The following is a 27,397-nucleotide window of genomic DNA, read 5'->3' as shown; positions in this document are numbered from 1 at the left end:
AATTTTCGAGTTGAAACTATAATCGAAAACTGAAAATGAAATTCGATTTAATGAACACATCTCAAGTTGAGGGTATTTTGCCATTTTTTATTTGAATGATTGAATAACATGACAATAAAATTAGATAAGAATATATATCATAAAAAAAAATGAAATAACAATTTTTTGTGTTGTTTGTTATATTTTTGTTCATGAAAAAGGAAAATAACAAAGTTTATCTTTTGACAAGTGGAAGCAAGAAAACAATGTGAAATATTTTTATTCTTTAGATTCTATAACTTCAAATTTATATATCTATGTATTGAAAATATATTCAAAATTTATGAATAACTAATCCGCCTGACAAGAGATTCTTGCGTAGACTTAAAATAAAATAAATCTTTTTGTATCTATAGGGAAATTAAATGACAATAACTTTTTCTCAATTTATTTCTATAGAATATCTAGAAACAATAAGATTTTAAACTCTGATTTGATAAGAGAAGAAGAAAAAAATTCAAACTATTTTTTTTGTGTGGTAAAATTGTGAAATTGATGATAATTTAAGTTTGTATTAGAAGCTAAAGCATATGTTATATGAAGATTGTGTTAAATCATATTTGAGATATGTATGTGATTCTTACCAAATTAAATTAGTTAATTTTTTTTTATAGATATAAGCCTAAAAATTATATAAATATGGATTTTGTTTAAATAGAAGAAAAAATGAATGGAGAATAAGTGGGATGTTTAGAAAATTATAATTTGTACTTATTAGAAGTTTTTCAAACTAAATCATGGTTTCTTTGAATGATGAAGGCTATATTCTATTTTGGTTTAAAAAAAATATAAATAAAAATAATTTTTCAATCAATTAATTCACAACAATCAAAGCATTTCTTTCATTAACCAAAATACTAAAATACCTTCTATTTTAATTATTATATTTTATTTTATTTAATATATCAATACCTTTTAAGACTTTTTATCAAAAATAATTATCACTTTCTCAAAATTATCACAAATTATTATTATTTTTCTTTCTAGGTTTAAAAAAAAAACTTAATTCGAACCAAGCCAAAGAGTTATTGCTACATCCGAACAAAATGAATGGCCAAGTTTTACTTTGCATTCTAATTCTAGTTATTTGGTTTTCATATTTTTCTCTTGTACATTATTTTATTGTGAGCCATGATTAACAATTTCTTCTAAAAAAATATTTGTTTATTTTGTCTACCTCTTATAAAAAAAAATGGCAATGTTCAATAATGCTGTCTGACAATGAGTTTCCATGTGTTCTTTTTTGCTTTTATTATTACTGTTTGTTGTTTTTTAGTACACATAATAGTGTTAGGTTTAATTTAAACAAAGTGTGTGACGATTCCATTATTCTTGTGAAGAGTTTTGGCCTTTTTAATATGTGGACAAAATAGCAAAGAAGACATGTGACTCTAACCAAAGACAAGAATTTGTTGTTCCACTAATTTGGCATGTTCCAAAAATTAAAGAGAGTCCTCATAAAAAAAAAATAGAGAAATAGATAGATCAAAATGGTCCCCGATTAGTCCCCGTGAATCGAATTGAAAATATCATAATATAATTGCATCAATGTGGGCTCGCGATGGCCCCGTATGACCGTTTAGATGTTTCAAGAGGTTACTAGATGATAACAATTTTACATGACGTTTTGATAACAACTAATAGTAAAGCTCCGTCCATTACTTTAGCTCGTAATTAGAAACTTTATCATTGTTTAAAAACTAGATATTTCTACTCTCATTTTGTTTTTTTAATAGTTAAGCGCGTCAACTAAGGATTGAATCGTCGACTTCCTATTTCAGAAACATATTGTCGGGTTCGTATCTAGTGAATTACTTTAAAAAAAACAACATTTTATAACATATTTTAGTCTCAAAATTGGAATGATTTAGATAGTTGGGGTAGTTAATTTTATCTTGTTATGAAATGAATACTCAATTACCTATTTGATTGGTTACATTCCCACACTATTTAAATAGGTTACTAACTCCTATTTAGACAATTTCGTTTAAATTAAAATTGTATTGTGTAACTATTATATTCAAACAAATATTTGTTACTTAATAAATACATAGGTTTTGTAATTTGTAAAAGAAATATAGCAAAAAAATGAATGCCTTCTTTTCACATTTAATATAAATACGAATAGAACATTTCAGAAGGAATTAAACACAAAACTTATTTTACTTAATGAATTAAACATAAAAAAAAATTACTTAATGAATTAAACGAACTAAAATATTTAATACTATTTAAATTTAAAAAATTGAATTCACCAAAATCAAGCATTTGAAAATTGAGATTTTAGTGGACTCGATAACTTTTTAATATTTCATTTATTAATTGGTTTTTGCATTATCTCTTCATTAATATATTAAATTTAACACTAAAAAAGTAAAAGTAAAACAGATTGAGATTATTAAGATGAAAAAAATGAAATTAACTTTAAATAAAAATAAATAATAAAACCATCTTCAGTTTCTGTTTTTTTTTTCAAAATATAAAGTATGATATTAGTGGCTCTCCTACTTCAATATTGATTTTTTTTTTCTATGAATCTACTCCATTGATTCAATATCATGAATTAATCTAGAAAAAAATGAAGAGTTGGAGCAGCTTGTGAAGATGTATTTTTGTTAAATTAATAGTTTTTTTTAAATATTATAAGAATTTAAAAAAGTTAGCACGAACACAACATCTAAGTTTCACTTTATCTTAGACATATTTAATAAAAATTGAATTCAAAATATTTAGTTTCTTTTAAAATTATGTGTTTATTTATTAGACATTTCTTCTACGTGTTTTAATTAAACATTAAACATTGAATTTGTATTATCCGCTTCTTAAGAATCATTCTCACTCAGAGCTTAGTAAGGGTAAGAAATATATATAGATATTATATATAAATATATTTTAAAAATACCTAAACAAATTTAAATTAAACATAAGCCAAAACTAAAGAAATAAATTATATTAGCATATAATAAAAAATACTAGAACCAAATCATTATGATGTCCTCAAAACCGTCCATAATCTTTGAGGCTAAGTGGGGCATATATAATTCTAACTCCAACTAATGCTATGAAAATCAAAATTAATATACCATGCCATCCAAACCACTTATAATTTTAAAAGAATCATGTCCATACAATAATCATTTTGGAGTTATTTCAAGAGAATAAATATAACATTTTAATTCATACCTTCTAACCACTCTTAATACTCTAGGCTTAACTCATTTAGTGTCTAATGAGTTTCACATTAGTTTTAAAATATTTTTAAGAAATGGACAATGAATTCGAATATAAATTATCGCTTCTTTCTACTTTAAACATAATCTATGTGATTACTACTCTCGACTTATTTCTTTGCATGTCTGCCTGCCCGATATAAGACCCAATTAGATGTGGACTAGCTACATTCAGGGTTGGCACTGGGTAAGCCCAGCAAGCGGGCTTAGCAACCCACTTTCCAAGACCGTCCATCTAATAAAAAAAAAGGTAAGATTTTTAGTTAAATTTATTAATTTTTTAGTTTAAAAAATGTGTAGCATATTGATTTCTGAAAAATTACAATTTTATTTTAGTTATGAATTTTAATCTCACTAAAAACAGTTTTTTAAACTGAAATTAGGACAGACAAACTTTTTCACGTTTTCTACCTGAGGAGGATAGGGTAATTCAATTCTCGGGATCGACACTCGCTAATCACTCTATCAATCTTTATACTATTGTTTTTTTTGTCTCATTATTAGATAAATCGAAAATCTGGTGCCTAATTAGTGGTAACAGTTTTGATACAATATCAATAAAGTCCGAATTTAACTCAAAGTAATTAGTAAATGATGAAGTAATCATTAACTTATTGACTTCTTTTTTTTTTTTCTCTTTTGATACCTAGACAGGGAGGGACCAGCAAAATCTTTTGCAATTATAAGTTGTTGTTTTTATTTTGCTAATATTTTATAAGTTCTTCAATATTATTAATATATATACATGTGACTCGCAAAAGCCAATTGATCACGGACCTTAATTTGTGGTGCTTTCATATTTCAGTACACTATCCCATCAAAAAATATATTTTTTATTTAACACAATAACCCATATTTTGATTTTCAGAATGAAAAAGAAAAATGAATCATTGTGTTCTTCACTGATTCAAATGATAAATAACTAATAAATTAAAAAAATTATCTATGACTAACTAAGTTTAGTCTTCCAATATATAATTTTATCGATATAAGATTTTGCATCTAATCAAGTTTTTTTTTTAAGAATGATTTTAAGTAAATTGGAATCTGAAATATTAATATTGTAGATTGATCTCATTACTTGATTGATAAACACCATCTCAGATACACGACCATCACTGTCATTTTCTTGAAAATCAAAGTTAATTCTATTTCTTACATGTAAAATAGTGACATATATAGAGTTAAAAACCATCCAAGTATGTTTACACAAAATTCTCATTGTCTCAAACTTATGACAACTGCACTTTATCTCATGATTCTGGTTGTTGAACATCACATTTCTAACGCTTGAGTTTCATCATGAGATTTTATTTTGATCTCGATTCAATTCATTCATTACCAAAACAAGATGATGGTTCAACATATTTGCAATTCAAAGAATTAATCAATTGAATTTCAAATATTTAGTATAAGATAATGTATAAATATTAGCAACATGAATCAATAATAGATATTTTTTCAAATTTGTGAAGGCTTACCATGACGACAACGAATATCATCGGTCTTCTCATTTACCCGCCAACTATCTTCAATAATTAGATAATTAATCACAAATTAACAGAAAGAACTCATTTTATTACATGCATTATTTAAACTATATTTGTGACATTACTCTTCGAAGTAGTCAAAAGTGTTGCACTGAATTTTTCATTACTAAAAGCAGTAGCCCATTTTCTCCTAAGTCTATATCTTTTATTAAACCAATTTTGACCATCCATGTTATATTTATCAATTATATATTTTCATGTGGACTCAATTTCATCTTCAGATTCACAATATGTCATGCATATGTGTCGTATTTTTTTAAAAACTCGATCACCATTTAAACTCCCAAAGTTTTAGGGCGCATTTTGATTTATATGTCATTGAAATAAACGATGATGTGAATGTAAAAAAATATTTCAATGGCATTCAGCATGGCTTGACATTGGTCTGAAAAGATTGTTCGAGGTTGTTTATAATTCATAGAATCAAGAAATATTATAAACAACTATTCAGAAGAACTTTCGGTTTAATCTGACATAAATGTTAAGTCAAACAAAAAAATCTACATATAATGATTTATACCAACAGATAGAGCAAATATCAAATTATACTTGTGTATTCTATATGTTGTATCAGTCGGATATAGGTTGACATCGCTAAAATATTCATAATCAACTGCACATCTATAGTCCCTACATAAAAAGGTCATTATCTAACTTGCACATCTATAGTCCCTACATCCAATTGCACATCCAAGTAAAAGTAAGTGTCTTCATTCGCCTTACTTATAAAATATTAAATAAGTGCAATAACATCTTTATTCTCAACTTTGTATGTTTTCTCAACCACTCAAATTATTATATGCATCATTTGTAATAAAATCTAAATTTTTTGGCTCTCATGTTTCGTTTTTCATAAAAAAACAACTGAAGATAGATTTTTCAGCATTTACCATAACTTCTAGAGTAAACTTTTTTTTGTATATGATATATTGCGTGTTAATCTTAACAAATGATTTTGATCAGGTGCAAACATCTCATGTTTATGCTCCATAAAAAATATATGCACCATCTTTCTTCTTTGTAATTTTCAGTTTGACTTTGCAGTTAGTTATAGTGATCGATTTTTGATAAATTATAATTTTTTTTACTAGAGATTTTATCGACTTTCAAACCTTGGCATTACAATTAAATCCCTTTAATTGAAACTCATTCGTATGGGAAAAACATTTTTTATCACAATTTCTCATACTAAATCTCTTGGCATGTACATATTGACAATATAATAAATAAACATCTTCAAGACTACTCACAATCGCACCCACTAATGTTTACTCTCGAAAACATCAACACCAAAGTTTTCAGTTTATTCCTCAATATTTTCTGCCATGGATAAATTTGAGTCTTCTTGATTGTAGTGTATTTCCAACTCTTCAAGTGACATTAAGTTATCTTCCATTTTCAATCAAAAATCTTTTTGAAATCATACAAAATTTACAACATAAAAACTTAAAATGAAATATTTCAATCACGCGATAAACAAACTGTAAACCATACCTAATCACATTTCTTACAAATAAATATAATTTTATTTTTCAAAGAAATCCAATGATATATAAATAAAATTAAACATATAATTAAGCTAAATTTTGAACAAATAAGAATATAAATTAGAGATCAAAGACATTGCGTTAGCTATTCGAATAAGTATGTCATTTCTTGTTGGTTGAACTTGGAGTCATGTGACTTTTTAGTTCACATTATTGATTATTCATAATAACAAGGGCCTTTAAATTCCTTGCAATGTAATTACTTAACATGACTTCTTTTAATTCCATAACAACAACCTATAACTTGGACTCACTTAACATAACTAGTATCTCATTCGGGTGAGGGGTAGGTTTACATAAACGTCGATTTTAGATGAAATCCGGCCTCTAGGTAGGTTAATTGTACTCGAAGATTTGGAGGCAACTGTTAGTTAATTATAAAATACTATCAAAGTTTAACAAATAAACTATAAATAAGCTAAATCAAGCTAAACCTAAGGTATTTTGATACACATATGACAAAAGTGTAGTACAGATATGGCACACAATCCCTTAAAATAACCTCCAACCAAACATTTTCAATCCATATATGCAATAAAATGAGAATATGACTAACCAGTAGTAATATGAGAATGAAAACATTAACAAATTGACTAACCAATTTATTGATATACTCTGTCGTATTTGAGATTTCTTCTTTATTGTTTAAGTGCTCCCAAAAAAGACCGGTGCGCGGTGATTCGAAAAGATTGACAAAGGATCGGTGGACGGCAATTATGGATGCAATGGCGAAAAAGCCTGATGTAAATGCGGCGGTGATTCAAAGAAGATCGACAAATGATAGGCGGACGACGATTCTGATTGCATCAGCAAAGAATCCTGATGTAATTTTTTCCTTATGTTAAAAATAGTTACTACAAAAATTTTAACCCAAAAAATTATATGTCGAATAAAGAAGTAAACCATGGTTGAGTTATGCATTGGTGTAAGCCAGGTTAATGGTGAGAGAATATGTAACACGTGGTGGTAACTAATGTATGGATTCCGACACTACATGTACGGGTATCATCGAATAAACCCTAGATCGATGATCAAATATTTCATTAACTGTGATATTTTTATATATAACAATGGAAACAAGCCAAAATACTTTGCAACTATATTTTTGATACTATACTAAATGTCGTCCCAAAAATTGATTAAAGATTCATCCCACAATGAATCTGGAGTGCACACAAAAACTTTTTCACATAGAATGAATTCTTCCAATTGTTATATCCCGCTGAATAATTAGACATATTTATAAACCAACAGACCAATCGACTCTATTGTAAATCTACATGCAATATCTCAATAAAAGAGCTTTATTAAGAAAAAGTTGTTAACGGTGATAATATTATAAAATCAACCCAAGCAATCAAATATATGTAAAAGATCAAACCAGATAGTAGAGCCAACAAATTAAAGTCGGTATGAGAACACCATTTTTTTAACTCTTTAACGGTCGAAGTAGAAAACTACGAATAAGTAGGAATTGAATGGATGTGTTGCTTTCAAATTTATATTTACATACTCTAACACATATACTTTAGTATTGATTCCATAGTAATCTCCCTACTTATGAATTGAATTTGAAACATGAAATGAGTCAAGTAATTAGAGGACTTGTATTTGCAGGGCAGGGTCTTCATCGGATTAGAGTTATTCAATGATTATTTAAAAAATAATTATTGGGGATAATTTTGTAAGTGAAAATATTTAAAGTGTATTAATATATAATAATAAAATAAAAAATAATAATTTTAAAAAAATATATTTTAATTAATAAATTAAGTGCTACCATACATAAAAATAAATACATAACTATTGAATTATAAAACAATTCTAACAAATAATATATATGCCTAGATATTAATAATCAATATTAATTATTTCGAAAAACACAACTATACTTTAATTATATAAATATCAGCGGTGATATTAAAGGAAGTCATGGACTTTCTCTTTAATTCCTTTTTTTTGGAAAAGGGGCGAAATTAATGGGTCCTAGCCGGTGCCACTCTTTATTTCCTCATGAATCAATTTATTATTAATTATGCAACCTTATAATTCAATGCAATACTTTCCTTCAACTATTTTATTTATTTATTTATTTATATAATTGTTTCCATTTTAAAAAAATCTACTTTTACCTTCTCAATTTTATTGTTGATATATATTATATATAATCACTTTATATAATTCAAAGTAATAAAAAAACATATGTCTATATAATTTATTTATAAGACCGAATATATACCCATAAAAATATTTTACCAAACATCACTAACCAAATTATTATGAAACAAAATCATAAAAATGAAATTGCCGTCAAAAGAGGATCTGAATTCATGAAAAAGTGTGAAGTTTAGGCGAAATCACGCAAGATTCAAGGCAATGATTTTGGTTAATTTAAGGATTTGATTTATTCTTCATTTTTCCACGTGTCATGTAATCATTGGCACTGCCTGCCATGTAAACAAACATTCCCCCATCCCTTCATTACAAAAATATATTTAGTCTCTAAGGCCTGTTTGGTTTATCCCCCATACTAGAGTTTGTTTGGTTTCCCATACTTGTGTGTCATTGTATGATTAGGGATTTGTTTGGTTTATCCCCATACTTGTGTCATTAGGAGCTAGTTTGATTCGACTTATAAACAAAATAAGCCGTAATTGCATAATAAGTCGTTACAGTAACTTAAACGAATAAGTTAAGGCGAGACATAAAGTTAGAAAAACGGTGAAACAAACAAGTCTAGATCTTATCTATAGTGTAAAACCAAATCCGGTTCAAATCTGACAAGTCAAATGTCTTATATTGGTATCCAAAGTCTCCCCCTTCATCTTCTTTTTTTTTTTCTTTTATCCACGTGGCAAGTTCTGATTCGTTTCCACTGAGAAACCGTTTCAGTTTTTCTGTTATAAAAACATCTTCATTCCATTACTCTCCCAACACGCAAAAAACCAAACACAGAGAATAAAAATGGCGCCAAAAGCTTCCCTTTCTCCGACCACCACCACCTTCATACTTCTTCTCATCTCTTTACTATCCTTCAATCTCACTCATTCCGTCACCGCCGTCCAAAACTACGCCGACGCGCTTCGAAAAAGCATACTCTTCTTCGAAGGCCAACGATCGGGCAAGCTCCCGCCGGATCAACGTCTCCGTTGGCGAGGCGATTCCGCCTTGCGTGACGGTTACACTTCAGGAGTAAGTTTTCTTAAACCTAAACTTTTTTTATGCTACAAACAATTTGACATTACTCTGCTGATTCTGATTACCAGGTGGATCTCACAGGTGGCTATTACGACGCGGGCGATAATGTGAAGTTCGGATTTCCAATGGCGTTTACGACGACAATGCTATCGTGGAGCGTGATCGATTTCGGTAGGAATATGGGAGCAGAGTTAGGTAATGCGTTGAAGGCGGTGAGATGGGGGACGGACTATCTTCTAAAGGCGACCGCGATTCCAAACGTGATTTTCGTTCAGGTTGGAGATCCGTATTCGGATCATAACTGTTGGGAGAGACCGGAGGATATGGACACACTTAGAACAGCTTACAAGATAGACGTCAACAATCCTGGATCTGACGTTGCAGGTGAGATGGCAGCCGCGTTAGCGGCTGCGTCCATCGTGTTTCGATCTCGTGACCCTGATTACTCCAGACTCCTCCTCAATCGTGCCGTTAAAGTATGTTTGTGCTTATTATTCTTTCCTAAAAGCTTGCTTGATGAAACCCTAAAAAACGGTTATTGTTTTGGTGTAGGTGTTTGAGTTTGCTGATAGGCATCGAGGGGCGTACAGTAACAGTCTATACCATTGGGTCTGCCCTTTTTACTGTGATTTCAATGGTTACGAGGTAAAGAAAAGTTAAAATGAGGGTTAAAACTTAAAAGTAAATGAAGTAACTAACTATGTATAAGTTTATAGGATGAATTGCTTTGGGGAGCAGCATGGTTACACAAGGCATCAAGACAAAGGAGATACAGAGAATACATAGTGAATAACGAGATCATTCTTAGAGCTGGCGATACAATTAACGAATTCGGTTGGGATAATAAGCATGCCGGCATTAATATCCTGATTTCCAAGGTTCCTTACTTACTTTCCTTTCGGAATTGATTAAAGAAAGTCCATATTTCATAGAAATCATGTGACATTCTTAATAGTAGTAGCATATATAGGTCCTTGTTCATTCTTGCCATGTGAAAAAAAGACAGTTTTTGCCATACTGTCTGTTCAGTTGATGGCGACTTTTCTGCAAGTTTTGGGTATTAAAAAGCTTGTTGATTAATGGCAGGAAGTTGTGATGGGAAGAGCAGATGACCTAAGATCATTTCAGAACAATGCAAATAGCTTCATTTGCTCAGTGTTGCCTGGAATTTCTCGACCTGAAATCCAATACTCTCCAGGTGGGTAATATTTCAAATAAACCCACACCACATATATATCAAACAAGAACTTGATGGAATGAAAATATGTAGGTGGGTTGATCTTCAAGGCTGGGGGAAGTAACATGCAGCATGTAACATCACTATCATTCCTACTACTAGCCTACTCAAATTATCTTAGTCACGCGAAAAGCGTTGTGCCATGTGGGCAATTAACCGCAACCCCTGCTATGCTCAAACAATTGGCCAAGCGTCAGGTAGGCGTTAAATATGTTATATATCTTCTTTATTTGAAAAGATCTGATTTTTGTTTCTTATAATATCTACCAGGTTGACTACATTCTAGGAGATAATCCAATAAGAATGTCTTACATGGTAGGGTATGGTGCACGTTACCCACAGAGGATACACCATAGAGCCAGCTCTCTCCCATCAATCCGAGCCCATCCAGACAAAATAGCCTGCAAACAAGGCTCAACCTATTTCCTAAGCCCAAACCCTAATCCCAATCTCCTCATCGGCGCAGTCGTCGGAGGCCCTAACATCTCTGATTCCTACCCGGACTCCAGGCCTTACTTTGAAGAATCTGAGCCCACAACTTATATCAATGCTCCCTTATTGGGCCTCCTCGCCTACTTCCAGACCCATTACTAATCATTCATGCTCCCTTGTTGGGCCTCCTCATCTACTTTCAGGCCCAATACTAATCACTATTATAAACTAGTAGAGGTTGGCAAAGGTCAACCCTACCCCTCCCCTATGTAACAGTAAAGCATTTATTATTGTAATTTTCTCTTTTTTTAGCAAACAAATAGATATACATGAATAATAAAAGAAATTCATAGTTACTAAAGAATCAAGCATGTTCACCAAATCCCTAAGATTTGGGATTTTTTTACAAGTACAACTATGAACATGGGAACTAGAATAAAAATAAAAAGAAAAAAGAATTAAGGAGAAGAAAAAAAAACAAATAATAATAAATATTTTTCCTAAATAACAAATCTGTATGTATGAAAAGGTTTTCAAGCTAATAAGAACATACATACCTTTCAGAATTCAGACTTACTCCCCCATTTAGAGGATTTGCCAGTCATCTTCTTGTGTGCTGTCGTTGGTCTCGTCTTCGGGGACAGCCATGTCTGCAGGCTCATCCTCGTCGTGGCTTGTTCTCTTCAGCATGTTTCGAGTTAGTGCAACTGTAAATAGTGGAGCTCCTTTCGATTCCTCAGCAAGTTTTGTTGCCCGGAGACAGAAATCGTCAAATTCATCTATAACCAACCAAATTTAGATCTCGGAAACCTCAATAAATTAAATGATATCTAATGGCAGCAGTGTAGATAGATACCTTTGTCTCTACAATAGAACCCAATTGCCAGCGAAGGATCGAGTGAATCAAGGGACGTGTGACGCACAACACTATATTAGAAAAGGATATTTTAGTCATTTATCTGAAATAATCTCACAGATAATTTCAAAAAAGAAATAAAAAAAAATCTACATCAAACAAGCTCTTAGTTTTTACCTGCAGTGATAAGATGAGGTGTCGGCCTCTAGATTGTCAGTTGTGATCTCAACCACCTGTGTTGGGCCAATCAGAATTGCCGAAAATACAGTTCAAATCACTGTTTTAAACTAAGAAAATAACTCTCTAAACTGAAAAATAACAGCTTTTTAACACAATCACAATGTTATACATGATTATGGACTATACAGGGCTGTTATGTTATAATCTTTTTCCATGTTTCAAATAAAATCTACAATGAACTAGAAAATAATCTAAATCATGATCCAAAAACTAATATGATATCTAATTAAGCAAAAACAAAAGCTACACTAAAATTAAGATCATGGTCTAGAAAATAATTTGTATAGATGGAGCAACAAAAATTACACTAAGCTGAAATATGATCCAGAAATAATTTTGTATTGTACCAAACTGGAAAAAAGAAAATCACTTTCAAATTGAACTTTAATGTTTTTCAATGTGATCATGACAAAATACCAGTTTCCAAATAGGCTATAATGTAAATTCAAATGCCCAATCTTAACATAAAACCATAAGTGCTTACTCATCAAGGATATTGTTAACCATTCTGTTAACAATATGAGCCTTTTTCACGATCCTTTCTATAAGTAGAATTAGTGTGAGCGGTCTAACATTTGCCCCTTATCTATTATTTCGATTTTGTTTTGTAATTTTTTAATCTAGTACTGATTTTGTGTATGGTTAGAGAATAGTAGGGGCTTTTAATTTTTTCTTTTTCAGGAAGCTATTATGACCCACAGTTATGACCTCCGCTTCAACTTAAATCGTTTTAGTTTTTAGTGGGAATTGAACCCAAAATCTTTGGTCTCTTAGGAAAGACTCTTGTCATGTGAGCTACCGTAGTGAGTTTAGGGGGCTTCTGGTTGATTCGTATTGTTTGGATATCTGGACATTATTGTCCTTGTTAAGGAGGACTTATGACCTTCATAATTACTCACTTATTCATACGGATTTTAACATAAAAAAATAATAAATGAGTATATGAAATAAGTAAAATTGTGTACCCCTTGAGCTTCATGTGGATCAAGGTAGAAAGCTTTATCATCCTGCACTCCAATAATGTATGTTGAAGCACCCGGTCTACCACCCAAAATCCCAAGACTCTGAGGAAAGGTAAACGTTGCCGCCAATAAAGGAATGTACCTAGTTATCAACAAAAAGAACAATAAAAATGTTAACAGGCACATAGAGAACTGAATTTTCTAATCTATCTAGTTGTTTTATTTGGGAAAACACAATAACTGGGCCTATCTAGATTCATATGAGAAACCATCAATAAATTTATGAATCCATGTCTCATGATTATGTTTCCAAATGTGATCACATCTGAATTCTTGTCCATAAGAAGTGAATTCAACATAACGTAACCGCTAATTACTCATGTATTCCATAATGGTGTATTTGGAGTACCATGACTTTATATCTTGGAATTCTCTGCTTTATAGTTATGCACTTCACGGGAGAGCGAGAAATTTATTTTGCTTTTTAAGGAAATGATAGGTCAAGAATTTGTTTTTGATGTTGTCACAGTATTGGTTATCCTTCAAGCTTGTGCCTATTTTAGTTATGTGAATATGGGATCCAGTTATTCACAGATATGGAATCACAATATGAGGTTATATCTAGAATTGAACACTTTCCTTGCTTGGTTGATTATTATGGGCAGTGCTAAGCTTTTCTCACAAGCAATTGAGTTTATAAAAGAATGCCAATTTTCAAAATCTCATCTTCTTTGGAGAACTCTAGTTCATTCGTGAGCAAATTACATAGAAATATGTTAATTGGTAAGATGGATTCAAAAATTTTGCTTGATCTGATTTTTGGTAAGATGAATTCAAATGTCAGACATAAAAAGTGTATCCAAATCTTATCTTTGTACCTGGGGTTGATCTTGTCAAGTCCAAGAACCAGTGGAACTAGCAAAAGGATTGGAGTAAATTCATCCTTTCCTTTCGAAAACTCAACACAATTCCGTGAAGCATCTTCTATACAAACAACCGGAGCTCCACCCCTTTCTCCATCTTCATCGCCAGAAACAACATAAACAGTCATGGGCAATGGCTTGATTTCACTTTCATCCTCGGCTATCCTAGAGCGAGCTAGCGATTCCCATGTACGACACATGGCATATGGGCCAACCCATGATCCAGCAGCTAGGCCATATGCGTTACCAGCTTGAAGAAGGTTATGAATGGAGAAAAATGACTGCTGAGAGTCACTAAAAAACTGCAGTATCTCAATATAGTCTTTATCATTTGGCTGCACAATTAAAATTCATATTCATGTGAGCACTTTTGGCCTAAATAGGGAGCAAAGTGCTTAAACATCATATTACCTTGTCAAAACTTCTTCTCCATGACCTCCCTGACCGATGAACAATTAATGCCTGCATGCATGGAAACTCAAATGATTAAGTGCTTACTTGAATTAAGATCATGCAATAATTATTACTTAAAATCTCTTAATTATTTAGATTAAGATCAAATTAAGCTAAAAAATTTGACTTGATTCAATAAGACTTAACCATGAAAATTAATCAACTTACGTCGTTAAAAGAGTAAAATAGTCTTTTAAGTACTTTCCCGACATTATTTCCAAATTATATCAAATTAACTTACATACCAAGTACATTCAATTTAAATATTTTCATTTGGTTTCTTCAACATTTAATTTTTGCATACTAATTAACTCTTTTGACACTTATATTCAGTATTCAACAGAGGTTGAATTGATAATCAAAGAAGAATTAGGCCAAAAATTAGGATACATTCTGGGAAAGTAAAACTTCAATTGAAGAAAGAGATCTTGTAGGAATTGCCACATATGAAATTTATTCATGTTCAAATACTTGAGATCTATAAGGAGAAAACACATGCTTGACAAATATGTAAAGTTCATTACGGAATCGAGTTATCCTCGTGGAGCATTTCTTTATAATTGGATAAGGTGGAACATGAAATTGATAGCCACTAAACAAACAAACAAAAAACGATCAAAATAAGTTCATAACCTGTGCAACAAGCATTTGACTGCTACGGAGCATGCAACCCCAATTCACATCACTGCTATATTTTGAATCTCCAATAGCAGAAAATCCTGTAATTATTAAAAAGCTAAAAAATCATTACTTACTAGTTTTTTTCTTTGTGAAAAAGCATCATTGCTTACTAGTATCATCATATGATTGTAAAACAATCAGAAAAGATCATACCTTTACGGTAGGTAAACAAAATCCTAGAAGAGAGATCTTCAACAAAAGCAAGGAATCCATCACTGCTGGTTGGATCACCGGACAAATCTTCCTGGGAAATTTTATAGCAGACTCCAAGAAGCCATATGTCACCAGCTGAAACGGAAAGGCTATTCTTACTCAGACCTAGGACACGCTCTTGGATTCTCCACATTGAGTTTCGAGTCAAGAACCTCTTCACAGTCGCATTCCAACCATTGTTTCTGGGACTTGAAGAAGACTTCTTTCTATCACCTCGGTTCTCACCAAATGCATCAGTGATGGAGAAAGTTGGCAGAAAGAAACCCGACCATAAGTTACTTTTTGACAACTTACTAGTACTAGAACTAGATTCTGGCTCCGTGCAAGCAGAGTCCTCCAAAGGAGTATTCCTCAAATCAGTACAAGGTATTGAAGGATGATTTGATGAAAAGTCCTGCTCATCGAACCCCTTCATTACCTAATCATACATTGAGAAGGACTGACTAGTGCATACAAACAACCTAGCTTAGGAGATTTTCAGATCCCGTGTCGTGTCGTATAAGAAAACACCTGGACATCAGATAAATATATCAGATTACTCGTACAATAAATTTAACAAGGTCCAAAAGAATAACAATTTATAACATAGATATGCATGGCAAAGATTAAATCAGAATAATTAGCATTGCAGCAACCAATCTATGCATATACCACTAAGGAGTGCTCCTGTGCAGACATTATAATCTGATCAGTATGTTCATCAAAATTAAAATACATTGGATTTTTTATGTTACCACTAAGGCTTGGTTTAGTTGGTATATGAACTCTAGCTAGGTTTTTTCATTTAAAATGGTCTGAATTTGGTGTTGTTTGTTTGTAACACCTCAAACAAAGTTAAAGATTAAGAAGTTTACACATGAAAAATGATTAAGAACACTCAATTGTTTATCAAGATCATTTATGAAGGGAACGAAAAAAGCATGAGAATTGACAGTCTGCAAAGTTATGGATCTTAATAGATGAATCGAGTAGGTAACATAATCATGATGAAGAAATTGGAGTTGAGAAAACCTAAAAAGTAAAACATGGGAATTCATCTATCGATTGAAGCGAGATCATATAAATAAAAAGAAATCTCAATCAAATAAAAAGACAAGCATATATATAAATAGATAGATGATAGATATAGAGAAGGAATGAATGCTTACAATGAATGGAAGAATGGAGAGAGAGAGAAATTGAATCGAAGAAGAAGAAGAATACGTTTGTTTTATATATAGAGAGAAGATTACAGGTGTTGACAAAGAAAGAATGAAAGAATTGGAGCCCTAAATCGCCATTAAAATAACAAAGCTGTCACGCGATCACAAAGGGAAGAACCAAGCAAAGGAGCGCGATGAAGGCGTTGAAATTGCACGCCACTCGCGCGATGAACGCGTTTCACAAGGTAAAACTAAAACGCTGGGTTAGCTATCTGGGCCAGATTGGTCTTGTAAAAGCATGTTATATTTATTAGTAGGCAGGCCCATCACTTCTTATCGAACGGTCCAGCCCATTTTTTATTTTTTTTTAATAAAATAATCAATAATATTTTAATTAGAATTTGTTTTTACCGATAAACCCAACTAGTTTTCTCACTAAAGAAATAGACTTCAATCTATGTTGCGGTATCATATTTTATATTTCGTAATCTTTATTATATTATTTACATTTTAATTATATGATTATTCGATAAATTTCTCTTTCAACATTAATATTCTTTATTTCTTATAAATAATTTTGATGGTACAAAACAAACACAAAATATTTAAATATGAATGAGACAAATGAGTAATAATCTCGTCATTGCCTTAGTCTACTTGTCTGGAAATTGAATAGAATATATGCGTCGTCGTTTGAGAATATAATTGAAAAAATTATCTTAAACGAAAGTGAAATTTTTTCCGCAGTAGAACTTGGGAAAATAAAAAATGAATATACATCGTATAAGAGAAATTTGTGCATATTTTAAATACAAATCAATGATTTAATAATATTTTAAATGATTTTAAATATTTAAAATATAAATTCAAACAATTTAAATATATATGGACTAATTATACTTGTTATCCAAAAAAAAATTATTATTACTAGTTATAAAATAAAAATAGGATAAGCTTATGCAACAAAGTGGTCCAAATAACATTTTTGAAACATCTATACAAATAACAAATTCTAGGTTTGCATCTAACAACCATTTAATTTAATTTCTTTTATAATTAATAAACACAAGAAATAAGTATTTGTAGAAAAAATACTTTTTACTAAAACAATGTGAGTACTTCTTTTTGTTGACCTATTGAATGTCTTTAAATTGAATTTTCATTAAGAATATTTTAATTTAGATAAAACAAAATAAAAATCTCAGCTATATATGAAAATGAATACCCATATTTGATTTTCTCCTAGTTTAAAATGATAATTGTTAGAAACCAAAGTTCTGAAAAGATATGTTACCATCACTTGTTAAAAATTTGTCAACAAAATTAAATTTAAAAATACTTAATTTTGACCTGGCGTTATATTGTTTGTGAGAGTGGTACACTAACATTGTACCAATAAAAAATAATCTTTTAAAAAATTAACTTGCCCTAAAAAGAAACAAAAATTCTAAACATTTAATTAAAAGTCTTATTTTATTAAATTACTTAATGTTTTAATTGAATAATACATTATATAATAAATTTTTGTATATATATATATTATATAATACATAAATTAATAAATATTTTTTAAAATGATATAATTTACACACATTTTATTTTAAATTATATATTTCAAAATTTTCAAATATAAATAAATAATTATATTATTTAAATAAATAAAATGTTTAATTGAATTATGTAAAATATATTATTTAGTATTTTAAATAAAATAAGATTATGAAATCTCCCGAGGACACATCAATCTATTTTCTGTTCCTACCGGTTGGATGAGCAACCACTTTCATTTGCTTAGGATTCATGTTATTCAAATAAACATTGGTATTGATTTTGAATTGATAGTTTTTTTTATCTTTTATATTTTGATATTAATATCAATTAAGATTTCGGGAATTACATCTGAAAAACTTCAATTTTGAAGCCAATTAAGGTTATATAGTTTTTTATAACTTTAACTATACATAGTCCAAATTTGTAATGTTTGAAAGAATATAACCAAAATTTAAATCAAGGGCAATGAGAACCAATGTGACAATTTGATCAATATTTGTATTTTAATTAATAAATTAATAAAATTAAATAATTAAATAATATTTGATTAGATTATAATATTTTAAAAATGACTAAAATGTGATGTATTTCTGAATTGTTTTAAACAACATATTAAAAAAAAAGTACATTGGATCCAACAATACCAAACCTTCAAGTCATGACTTGACAACACGTTTCTACCAAATAAAAATTATTTAAATAAACCCCAAATCCAATTTTTTTATGAAAAATTATTATAACAAGCAAAATATATTTTAAAGTTGAATCTAGCTATTATTTAGACTTTTTTATTATAAAAATAAAGTGTTTTCAAGATCTTAAAAGGATCTTAATCTCAAATCATAAGAAGGTGAAAGAATGATTTAAAAGGAATGTGTACCTTAAGAATTTCTCAATGTAATACATGTTTATTTTACAATAAACTTTGGCATGACATACTTATTAATAAAATATGTCAAAGATTATACTACTACATCCAAATTCCAAATTCCAAAAATATAAAAATACCTAAATTAATAAGCAGTACTACTAACACAACATATCAATAAGTAAATAAATTAACCAACAAAACCCAACCCATAACTCATTCTTAATAAATAAAAAATTCCTTTTTTATTTTTAATTTTAAATATTGTAAAACTTAATCTTTCCTTCTTAAAAGAGTTGGTTGGGTTCATCCTCAAATACCTGTCTTTATAGGCGCGGCGTCGCAACATCCCTTCCTCACGAATCCTTCTTGCTTATGTAGTATGGCGCTGCTGCGTTCATCACCCTGTGTTCCATCATTCAAATTCAATTTCAATCGCTTACAAAAACTCTTAAATTATCAATGTTATATTTTGTACGAGAAATCTAACCTTTCTTTGCGCTTCTCCAGGAAACGGGCCAGTGATGCTTTACGCGCCTGAGGAACAGCTACATGAAAACATTTAAAAGTCTGTTATGTACAATTCAAAACAATTTATCCAACATATTAAGATTTCATTAAAAAAAAGAAGGAAATACCATTGGGCATCAAGGTGGCCATTGCAGCAAGAGGACCAACAGAAGCAACTATTCTTGGCGAATCAGTATTCTTAGCAAGATTGACAGTCATTTCGTCATTTGTAGCTGAACCACTACCTGATGGATTATTAGCTGGATGAGATGAAACAGATAAGGGGCTTGAGAGAGCAGAGGATGGTGGTGTACTAATTGGAAGCAGGTTTGGTTTTGAGGCTGGACACATCATCTGAACTTGAGCTCTCGGTTGTGATGATATCATCGAAGATACATTGCCATTTCCATTGCCATTGCCCGCCAACAACATAATAGCCTGAGCCTGCAAGACATGGGAGTTAGAAATCATTGTGTTTTCAGTTTGATTAAAAAGTAAGAGCAAACCTTCTCGGGTGAGATTTCATCAAATACATTAACAGTCCCTGCATAAAAGATGGTCAATTGAGGAGGGCCAGCAGAATTCTTGGGAGCAAACCTACAATAAGTGTAGCCCTTTTTAAAGTCATGCATCTCTAGAATGACATATGAAAGGTATAAACTGAGAGATCCATCTTTAGTACCGTGAATGAGTTGTTCCTACGACAGAACCGGGAGAAGGAACTGGATGTGGGGAAGCAACAGGGGATCCTCCTAGTAGTTGTTGCTTGAAAGAATTGCCAACAAATTGAGAACCGAAGAATGAATTTCCAGAGGCAAATGAAATTGGACGTTGGGCAGCTGAAAGCATCTTTGCATCCCGAGAGAAATTCAATGAATTATTATTGTGCTGCATAGGAAACATACAGTGGTTATGCATAGGAAACATATAGTGGTTATCAAACCTTGATTGATGATATATTTCACAAGGTAAGAATGTTAATAAAAACAAACAAACCTGAATTTCAGTATAAATACGTTTTTGATTGGTCTCAAATGCATCTGGAGCTGATACAGGGATGAATCCTTGAGAGACAACAGTTTCTGGCATGAGTTTTGGTGTCCTCTCTTCATAAGAAGCCTTAAAAGGCATAAAACTATGTAGAGCTGAAACCTTGCTAGATAAAGGCCATGGCATTCCTGACACTCTAGAGAAATCTGGAAACCAAAGAAAAGTTTCTATGAATCTAAGTGAATCTATACCTTTAAGTAATTCACTTCAAAGTTGAAAAGTTTAGTTTACTGGATTCATGTACTACACAAAAGAACCTGAACACAGAACACAAAATGCAATCTATTGTATTGGATTCAATCTCTTTGACATTTTCTATGAGAAAAATCAAACTTATTATGCATCTTCTGCAGTTATATCAGCCAAAATACCTCGAAATTACAAAAATTAACAACGAAATATCAGATCTAGATGCACTAAAAGATTCAGAAGGTGTTCTATTCACTAAATTGTTATCCTAAGTATAACATAATCAGCCATCATCACCAAATCAATCAAATAGAGAAGTAACCGATTAGAGCTAATAATTGAAGCAAGGATTCAGACAGAAGGCGACTAAATCAAGTCGTTAGTATTACAAGTCATATGCATGCGTTATCAATAAACCTACAAACAATATCAATTGGATTCAAGCTCTTTGACATTTTCTATGGTTTTCCGTGTTCTAAAATCAAACTTATTATGCATCTTCTTCAGTTATATCAGCCAAACTACCTCGAGATTACAAAAATTAACATAGAAATATCAGATCTAGATTCACTACAAGATTCAGAAGGTGTTCTATATACTAAATTGTTATAATCCAAAGGTAATAACATAATCAACTATCACCAAATCAAGGATTCAAACAGAAAGCGACTAAATCAAGTCGTTAGTATTACAATAGTCATCTGCATGCGTTATCAATAAACCTAGAAACAATCAGGTGGAGTTTATTATACCTTTGCATCCTTCAGCGGCTTCTTCTTTCACGGCAGCAGCAGCAGCAGCGGCGGCGGCGTCCTTCTTTAGTCCCATGAAATCACGTTCCATTATGAGATTCTGATTACAGATTGATAAATAGATAGATCTCTGAGGATTTCTTCAGAGAATAAAGCAGTTGTACTAGTTCTGAATGAAAAGCAGCTCAAAGATCTGATGATGAAGAAACGAAGACCTATATATATCGATCCTCTTTGTTGTACTTTGAATTTCTTGCAGAAGAAAGATTTGAAATCAAATGATTACTTCAAGAAGAAGAGAAAATTGGAGATTTGAAGAACGAATTGATGAATTTAAGAAATGTGATTTGAATGCGTACGAACGCTGGTGCCTTTTTTTCGTCTGGTTTACTTATTACAGAAAATGCGCAAATAAATATAAAAGCTGATTGGTCCGATTTTTAGAATCTGTGGATGACCACCGGTTCAACCGGTTACTTGTCACGTGTCTCTAAACTTGTAAATAAATATATAATAATTTTTAAAAAATATTTATAATAATTTAATAATAAAATTTTGACTATAAATAAATTATTAAATAATATTTTAATAATAAAATATTGAAAAAGAGAGAATTAATAGATGTGAATAGCGTCATCTCTATACATCTTTTTCTTCCCCTGTGGCTTAAAATAATTTTTTATATTACTTAAAAAAATTACAAATTTTTAAAAAAAATATAAAAGGTAGAAAAAGTTTAATTGACAGGTATTTAATAAATAAAAAACTGTTCTATTTTATCATTTTAAAGGAAAATTTTAATTAATATAAAATAAAAATATTTTGATATTTAATTAATTTAGTAATTAGAACTTGTAATAATAATATAATCAAAAATGATTTAAAATTAAAATAAAAAAAATCAAATATTTTTTCTTTCTCTTTATATTCTAATCTCTTATAATTTCATTTTATCATTAATAAAAAAATTATATAATTGTTTTATATTTTTATAATATGTAGTTACTAAATTAATTATATAAAATTTATTGTAATAATATGTATTTATTTTAATGTAAATAATAAAAACATTTTATCATACTTTTAACTCTAAATAATATATTATTTAAAAAAATAAAAATCCTTAATTAAATATATTATTTTGAAGATAAATATTTTTAATTTGATATCAATAAAAAATAGGCTATTTTAAAAAAAAAATGAATACACTTGAAAAAACAAATGATTATTTACAATTTTAAATTGATCAAATATAAAAATTAAGATAAATTATAATTTAATGAGAACCACCACCACCCTGACAACCACCTAAATAAATAGTTTGTACCTTTGTTATTTTGGTAACCACCTTGCAATTCTAAAATAAATAAAAAATTAAATAATTATTTTAGAAAAATCATTCAATTAAATATTAAAAATTTAATAAAATTATTCTTATATATATATATAAAGTTATATTATAGTTAACAATAATTTATTCCTCTCTAATATTCTAATATTCTAATATTACAAAATTAATTTTTATACTTATTTTTATTTATTAATATAAATATTTTTTTAATTATTATAAATTTAATATATTAAATCAATTTCAATGTCAAGTTGGTGTTAGTAGATTTATTATATTTTTTTAGATATTAAATATGTAAAATTTATTCAAATTTTAAGTTTTAGTTTTATCAAACTTAATCTAGAAAAACTTTTTAACTTGATGAGTTGTATTATCAAATTCTATTAGATTGAATAAATTATTAATTTTATTTTACTAATAAATTAAATTATAAATTTATAATAATTATTTTCAAAATTTTGTTGATGAATATATATTTTTAATGTAATAAAACTGCAACCAAATGATATTTGTTAGATAGGGTTGATACATGAATTAGGAATGGTAGGGAAGTGGCAAATGGATATGCATGCCCAATAATAATAACTAGCCTTTGGAAAAGGCAAAGGCCGACCGTCCTTAAGTCTTGTTTGGTTTATAATTATTTTAATAATTCAAATAAAATTAAATACCATTTCATTCTTTTTTTTTATTTTTAATATTACTTAATTTATTAATCAAAATATTAAAATACTCTTTATTTTAAATTATTATTTTTTATTTTATTTATATATATTAATATATTTTTATCAAAAATAATCACATTTTCTTAAAATTATTTATTATCATTATTTTTTTCTTTTTATATTAAAAATAAATAAAAATATCCGAACAAACTCTTAGGACGGTTGGATTCTCACGTGGGCATTAAGACCTAGGGTGTCCCACCTTCTAAAAACTCAAAGTCACCATATTTATTATATTGTTGTACAATTTAAATATTAAACTATAATTTAATTTATAATGGTTGGAAGGTTGATCATGTGATGATTTCGATTTAAATATAAGTAGTTCACTTTAAATGTGCTAATTTATTTAGTTTCTAAAAAAAAGAAAAGAAATTAGTTTGATGTTCATTTATATTTAAATGTCCTCCCTCTTCTATCATATTTCTATTTTTTTTCAAATTGTTCATTTTTTTTGTTTACTTTTTAAAATATCTAAGTTTTATATTCTCCATTCATTTATACATATTGTTTGGATTTTTTTCTCGTAATTTTTGTTATTGGTTATTTTCTTTTATATTTAATTTTGTACGTTTTAAATCAAATAAGTGAGGTAAATATCATTAATTTTACATTAGTCTTAAATGATAACTAAAAAAAATCTCAATCACCCCACCAAGGTAGTTCAGTGGTAAAAGTCGGCTTAAGAGACAAAAATATCACAAGTTCAATTTCATCTGAAAGCGCTTTGTGTTTAAGTGATAAGTAATGATTATGGGATGTCATGCTAGTTCTCCTCTAATTAAAAAAAAATGTCAGTCAATGAAACTCTTCCGTCCGAAGAAGCGAATGAATAAGTTTAAAAAAAAAACTTTTAAGCACATAAAAATCAAACAATATTTCCAACTATTCTCCTCATAATTACATCTACTAAAAGAAGAGTAAGACAAATTACTTTAAAATTCCCGATGAAACACCATCTTGCCAAACCTAATTGTCTTCAATCTTTTTCATTTCATCGTCCTCTAAATCTCAGACTTTGTATACTACAACCACAAATTAATGGAATTATTGACTAAAAACCCTCTACATAAGTCTCTCTTAGTTAAATATTTAAATTCCAAATGATTATACCAATTAATATGACCTATTATTCTTGTTTTAGATGTAAGATGGGTAAATAATATATCATCTATTATAAATATGTAGGCTACGTTTGTTACGAGGTATAGTATATAATATATAAATTATATATAGGTATAAATTGTAAGAAAGTATAAAAATGTATAAGTTATATATATTATTATTGTTTGGTTGAAAATATAAGATTTGATATAAATTGTATAAGTTTATCATTTGTATTGGATAGATATTATAAAATTCAGTAAAAAAAATAAAATAATTTTTTAATTATTTTTATTTATTTATATCTTTGTTGATAGTTTCTTTAATATTATTCTTAATTAAATTTATTAATATTTTAAATATTTTAATTTAATTTTAATTAGTTTAAATATTATATCAAATAAATAAATAAAAATATAATTTTGTTATTATTTTAAATTAATAATATTATATAAAAATAAATAATTAGTATTATTTCATAATTTAGTTTAAAATATGAGATAATATATTATTTAAATTATTGAACTAATAAATATTTAATAAGAGAGATAATAATTATAATTAATAATCATAATATTATTATTTTTATACTACTAATTATAAAATAAAAGTTAATTTTCTCAATAAAAATAAATTAATTTTTTAATTATTTATATTCTTAAATAATAAAATTTATAAAAGTAACTTTGTTTTCTAAAATAAAAGGTAAGTAATATATATTGAAATTAAAAAATAATTAAAATTTATTGAAAGATTAAATAAATGTTAAAATAAAAAAATAAAATAAAAAAATGAATAAAAAAATAAAATTTTAATACTGTCTTGTAACATGTAGGAGTTGTTACTAATTTATACCTCATCCAAGGTATAAATTATACAATTAGTATTACTATACATATAAACTTAATCCAACTAAACACTTTATAATTTCACTATTTATATTGTCTAATATATCTTACCAAACACCACATTTATAATTAATATATTATAAATGTGATAATTAATTAGTTTAATTAATTAAAATTCTTTAACCTAACAAATAAAATATTGATTGAAAACATTTTCAAATAACATTTAATTAACCATTTAAAAAACAAGGGTCATTCATGGTTTAATTGTACTGAAAGAAGTATTAATGGAGTATGGGACCATTTTTGCTTGACTGATGGCGTGATATCAATTTTCAGTATTCAAATTAAATAAGCTGTTATTTTATTTAATGATATATATATATTATTTTTATTTGAAATAATAACCAGCACCTCTCACTGTTATTCATGCCCCCAATTATTTGTACTGCCCAAAACATAAAATTAAATATTAAAAGTTGTTCAGTTGGGTTAAATCACAGTTATAATTTTAATATCATTTTATCTATCCCATCATCTAATTCATTAACCAAAATATTAAAATATATTTTATTTAAATTATTATATATTAATAATAAATATATATATAAATAGATACTTGGATCGAATCATGGGTTAACCCACCCATAAACTTAAAACAGTTAAAAATAAAATTAAAAATATTATAGATATGTTTCAAACTTGCAACCTAACAAAATAAGTACAACCATTGCCTAACTAAGCTAATAAGAATTTATATTTTAAATTTAACACCAAATTTGATGAACGTGCGACATTCTTAACAATATAAGTTCAACCTTTTTAACTAACTAACTAATATATATATATATATATATATATAATAATGTTTAATTTGAATTTGATTGGTTTGTCGGGTCGAGAGATGTGATTAATTTGGATATATATGTGAGAGTAAATGAATACTTAGGTCGGATCGTGGATTGACCCGCCCATAAACTTATAACGGTTAAAAAAAATAAAAATGATATATGTATGTTTCGAACTTGCAACATAACAAAATAAGTACACTCATTTAACCAAGTGTGATTGGGGTGTGGTTTTCCGTGGGATAATAGGTCGGTAACAAATGAGAGTGGTTAAAAAATATGAATCAAATATTTGATTAATCAAAGTGTGAGGTCACGAGGTTAAATGTCGATTGATATTGATGGTTTATTTTTCTAGGGATAAAAGACCTGTGAAAGTGTGATTGAGATGTGGTTTGTCAAATGATAAGAGGTGAGTAACAAAAGATCGTGAGGTAACAAGATTATAGACCAATTGAGATTGATGGTTGGTTTGCTAAAAGATAAGAGGCGTGTGAAACTGTGATTGAGATTGGTGGTTAGTTTTATGAGGAATAATAAACGTTTGAAAATGTGATTGAGATTGGTGGTTGGTTTACCGAGGGATAAGAGGCGTGTGGAAATATGATAAAAAAAACATATAAAAAAGTGTGAGTCACAAGATGTCGACTAATTAACTAATTGATAATAAATATTAAATACAATATATATATATATATATATATATATATATATATATATATATATATATATATATATATATATATATATATATATATATATATATATATATATATATATATATATATATATATATATATACTGTTAGATAAATTCATACCGGTTCAAATAAACCTAACTTAAACAAATTTCCTATGCAGGAACAAGGAACCGGACCGGATGAATAAGAAAATCAACT

At 28.8% G+C, this 27,397-nt stretch overlaps 3 protein-coding genes across 3 annotated transcripts; 1 reads left to right on the top strand and 2 right to left on the bottom strand.

Moving 5' to 3' along the window:
• The first annotated feature begins 9,311 nt into the window (after positions 1-9,311).
• LOC124933649 (endoglucanase 8-like) lies at positions 9,312-11,578 on the top strand. The gene is made up of 7 exons (XM_047474083.1): positions 9,312-9,558; positions 9,633-10,040; positions 10,117-10,209; positions 10,281-10,442; positions 10,651-10,762; positions 10,835-10,998; positions 11,072-11,578. Exons 1-7 carry the CDS (start codon positions 9,331-9,333, stop codon positions 11,393-11,395), a joined length of 1,491 nt encoding a protein of 496 aa, XP_047330039.1. The 5' UTR covers positions 9,312-9,330; the 3' UTR covers positions 11,396-11,578.
• Positions 11,560-16,939, bottom strand: LOC124933650 (cysteine protease ATG4-like). Its single transcript, XM_047474084.1, has 9 exons — positions 16,710-16,939; positions 15,502-16,071; positions 15,301-15,386; positions 14,626-14,676; positions 14,170-14,549; positions 13,295-13,433; positions 12,267-12,322; positions 12,090-12,160; positions 11,560-12,012 (listed from the first exon to the last, which is right to left on the bottom strand). The coding sequence occupies exons 2-9, from the start codon at positions 15,974-15,976 to the stop codon at positions 11,819-11,821; spliced, it is 1,452 nt and encodes a 483-aa protein (XP_047330040.1). The 5' UTR covers positions 15,977-16,071; positions 16,710-16,939; the 3' UTR covers positions 11,560-11,818.
• A 2,174-nt stretch (positions 16,940-19,113) lies between these two features.
• Positions 19,114-22,010, bottom strand: LOC124934307 (protein TIFY 6B). Its single transcript, XM_047474819.1, has 7 exons — positions 21,624-22,010; positions 20,629-20,828; positions 20,315-20,520; positions 20,139-20,229; positions 19,761-20,076; positions 19,613-19,670; positions 19,114-19,527 (listed from the first exon to the last, which is right to left on the bottom strand). The coding sequence occupies exons 1-7, from the start codon at positions 21,712-21,714 to the stop codon at positions 19,479-19,481; spliced, it is 1,011 nt and encodes a 336-aa protein (XP_047330775.1). The 5' UTR covers positions 21,715-22,010; the 3' UTR covers positions 19,114-19,478.
• Positions 22,011-27,397: the final 5,387 nt, after the last annotated feature.

Source organism: Impatiens glandulifera, chromosome 4 (genome assembly GCF_907164915.1).
Source record: "Impatiens glandulifera chromosome 4, dImpGla2.1, whole genome shotgun sequence".
NCBI classification, from domain to species: Eukaryota; Viridiplantae; Streptophyta; class Magnoliopsida; order Ericales; family Balsaminaceae; genus Impatiens; species Impatiens glandulifera.
The sequence above is the reverse complement of the archived record's forward strand: the minus strand, read 5'-3'. Positions and strand labels throughout refer to the sequence as shown.

What these genes read in the sequence shown, in the direction of transcription:
- LOC124933649 (XM_047474083.1), top strand. Translation starts at nt 9,331, where the DNA reads ATGGCGCCAAAAGCTTCCCTTTCTCCGACCACCACCACCTTCATACTT. An exon ending in GTGACGGTTACACTTCAGGA is followed by an intron (nt 9,559 to 9,632) that starts GTAAGTTTTCTT and finishes TCTGATTACCAG; the next exon opens with GTGGATCTCACAGGTGGCTA. An exon ending in GTGATTTCAATGGTTACGAG is followed by an intron (nt 10,210 to 10,280) that starts GTAAAGAAAAGT and finishes ATAAGTTTATAG; the next exon opens with GATGAATTGCTTTGGGGAGC.
- LOC124933650 (XM_047474084.1), bottom strand. Translation starts at nt 15,976, where the DNA reads ATGAAGGGGTTCGATGAGCAGGACTTTTCATCAAATCATCCTTCAATA. An exon ending in TTTGTTTACCTACCGTAAAG is followed by an intron (nt 15,387 to 15,501) that starts GTATGATCTTTT and finishes TAATAATTACAG; the next exon opens with GATTTTCTGCTATTGGAGAT. An exon ending in GTTCTATTGTAGAGACAAAG is followed by an intron (nt 12,013 to 12,089) that starts GTATCTATCTAC and finishes GGTTGGTTATAG; the next exon opens with ATGAATTTGACGATTTCTGT.
- LOC124934307 (XM_047474819.1), bottom strand. Translation starts at nt 21,714, where the DNA reads ATGGAACGTGATTTCATGGGACTAAAGAAGGACGCCGCCGCCGCTGCT. An exon ending in GTAGGAACAACTCATTCACG is followed by an intron (nt 20,230 to 20,314) that starts GTACTAAAGATG and finishes CACTTATTGTAG; the next exon opens with GTTTGCTCCCAAGAATTCTG. An exon ending in ATGAAATCTCACCCGAGAAG is followed by an intron (nt 20,077 to 20,138) that starts GTTTGCTCTTAC and finishes CATGTCTTGCAG; the next exon opens with GCTCAGGCTATTATGTTGTT.